The sequence below is a fragment of the Pygoscelis adeliae genome, unplaced genomic scaffold (assembly GCF_000699105.1).
Source record: "Pygoscelis adeliae isolate BGI_AS28 unplaced genomic scaffold, ASM69910v1 Scaffold515, whole genome shotgun sequence".
Taxonomy (NCBI): domain Eukaryota; kingdom Metazoa; phylum Chordata; class Aves; order Sphenisciformes; family Spheniscidae; genus Pygoscelis; species Pygoscelis adeliae.
In genome coordinates, this window is record NW_008824720.1 from 26658 (window position 1) to 27925 (window position 1268).

Here is a 1268-nt window from a genome sequence, read left to right on the forward strand (position 1 = left end):
CTGGTCCCAGCGGGGGTGGGCTGGTCCCAGCGGGGGTGGGCTCCCGGCACTACCCGGCTCCCGCCCTTCCCGATGAATTCGGTGGAGCCTCAACCTGAACGGCTTGAAGTCGGACAAGAGCTATGTCCCTACCACTCTGGAGTGTTATTACTGTATGAGCTCAGAAATTAAAAATAAAAATACTGACGTAGGCCTTAAAGAAAGACTGGACAGGATGCTGGGAGCCGCTGGTGAGTGCTGGGTTTGGGGAGGTAACGACGACGGGAAGGTGAAAGCGTGTGTTGGGTTGGTGCCTCTGCCCGGGGCCGGGGTCCCTGAGCTGGCGCGCGCAGCCTGGCTGGGTGCCCGTGGCGCTCCCTGAACGTGGAGCCACAGCAGAACAAGCTCCCGTGAGCCGTGGCACCCATCTTCTATGCGAGGCCTTCCTCTCCCTCGTTCACCTTCCATTGAATCAGTTTTAATGGGCTCTATTTGGAGATCCGAAAGGTAAAAGCCTAGTGCTCTCTAATTACCTATGGACCCAGATTGGTAAGAGCAGGCAGCGCGGGGGGCTGTCTCCCAAGAGCGCCTGTCTCCCAAGAGCGAAATGCAGACTGCCAAAACCTCGGGTGTTGGTGTGCGAGCGGCAGCGAGGAGCTGGGCACGAGAAGTGCCGGGGCAGGTGCTCCTGGGCACGACTCTGCCGGGGCTCCCTCCAGGGGCAGCAGCAGATCCCCCTCCAGGAGAGGCTGCGGGGCTCCGTGTCTCGCGGCCTGATGCTGCCGCTCGGGTGTGCTCCTCTGAGAGGGATGAACACAAACGCGCTGTCCTGTGTGCCTGTGCAATCCATCCGCGTGAGCTGTCCCTTTTGTCCCCAGAAGAAGATGATGGGGTGCTGGAAGGACTGGATGAGTTTTTCGCAGAAGAGCAAGTTGCTGTGCAGAAAAAAAAGAAGTCCAAGAAGCTGAAAGATAGCAAGGCTGCCAAAATCAAGAGGAGGAAGAAGGAGGTAATGCTGCATGCTCTCATGCCGGGCTGGGGGTCTCCTCTCAGCTGTGGTGCAGAGGCAGGCTGCTCAGGGTGCTGCTGGCAAGCACCTCTTGGGTGTCTGTGGATGGAAAGGGGGGGCGTTATCGGGGCGTTCCCTCGCTGAGCAGGTGCTCTCCTGGCCCGGGGAGGTGACCCAGAGCCGGGGCAAGAGCAGTTCTTGTCCAGCTCGGATGCTCTGGGGTGGAAATCTGCCCTACGAGTGGTCTCTGGAGAGACGCTGTGGGGGAGAAGTGGCCACT

General features: G+C 59.8%; 1 protein-coding gene across 1 annotated transcript in view; it reads left to right on the forward strand.

Moving 5' to 3' along the window:
* Window positions 1-214: 214 nt before the first annotated feature.
* CHD5 (chromodomain helicase DNA binding protein 5) overlaps window positions 215-1268 on the forward strand; it is a 30620-nt gene continuing 29566 nt past the window's right edge. Inside the window, exons 1-2 of the mRNA XM_009323225.1 lie at window positions 215-230; window positions 858-988. Of these exons, the coding sequence (XP_009321500.1) occupies window positions 215-230; window positions 858-988 (147 nt within the window). The remainder of the gene's footprint in view (window positions 231-857; window positions 989-1268) is intronic.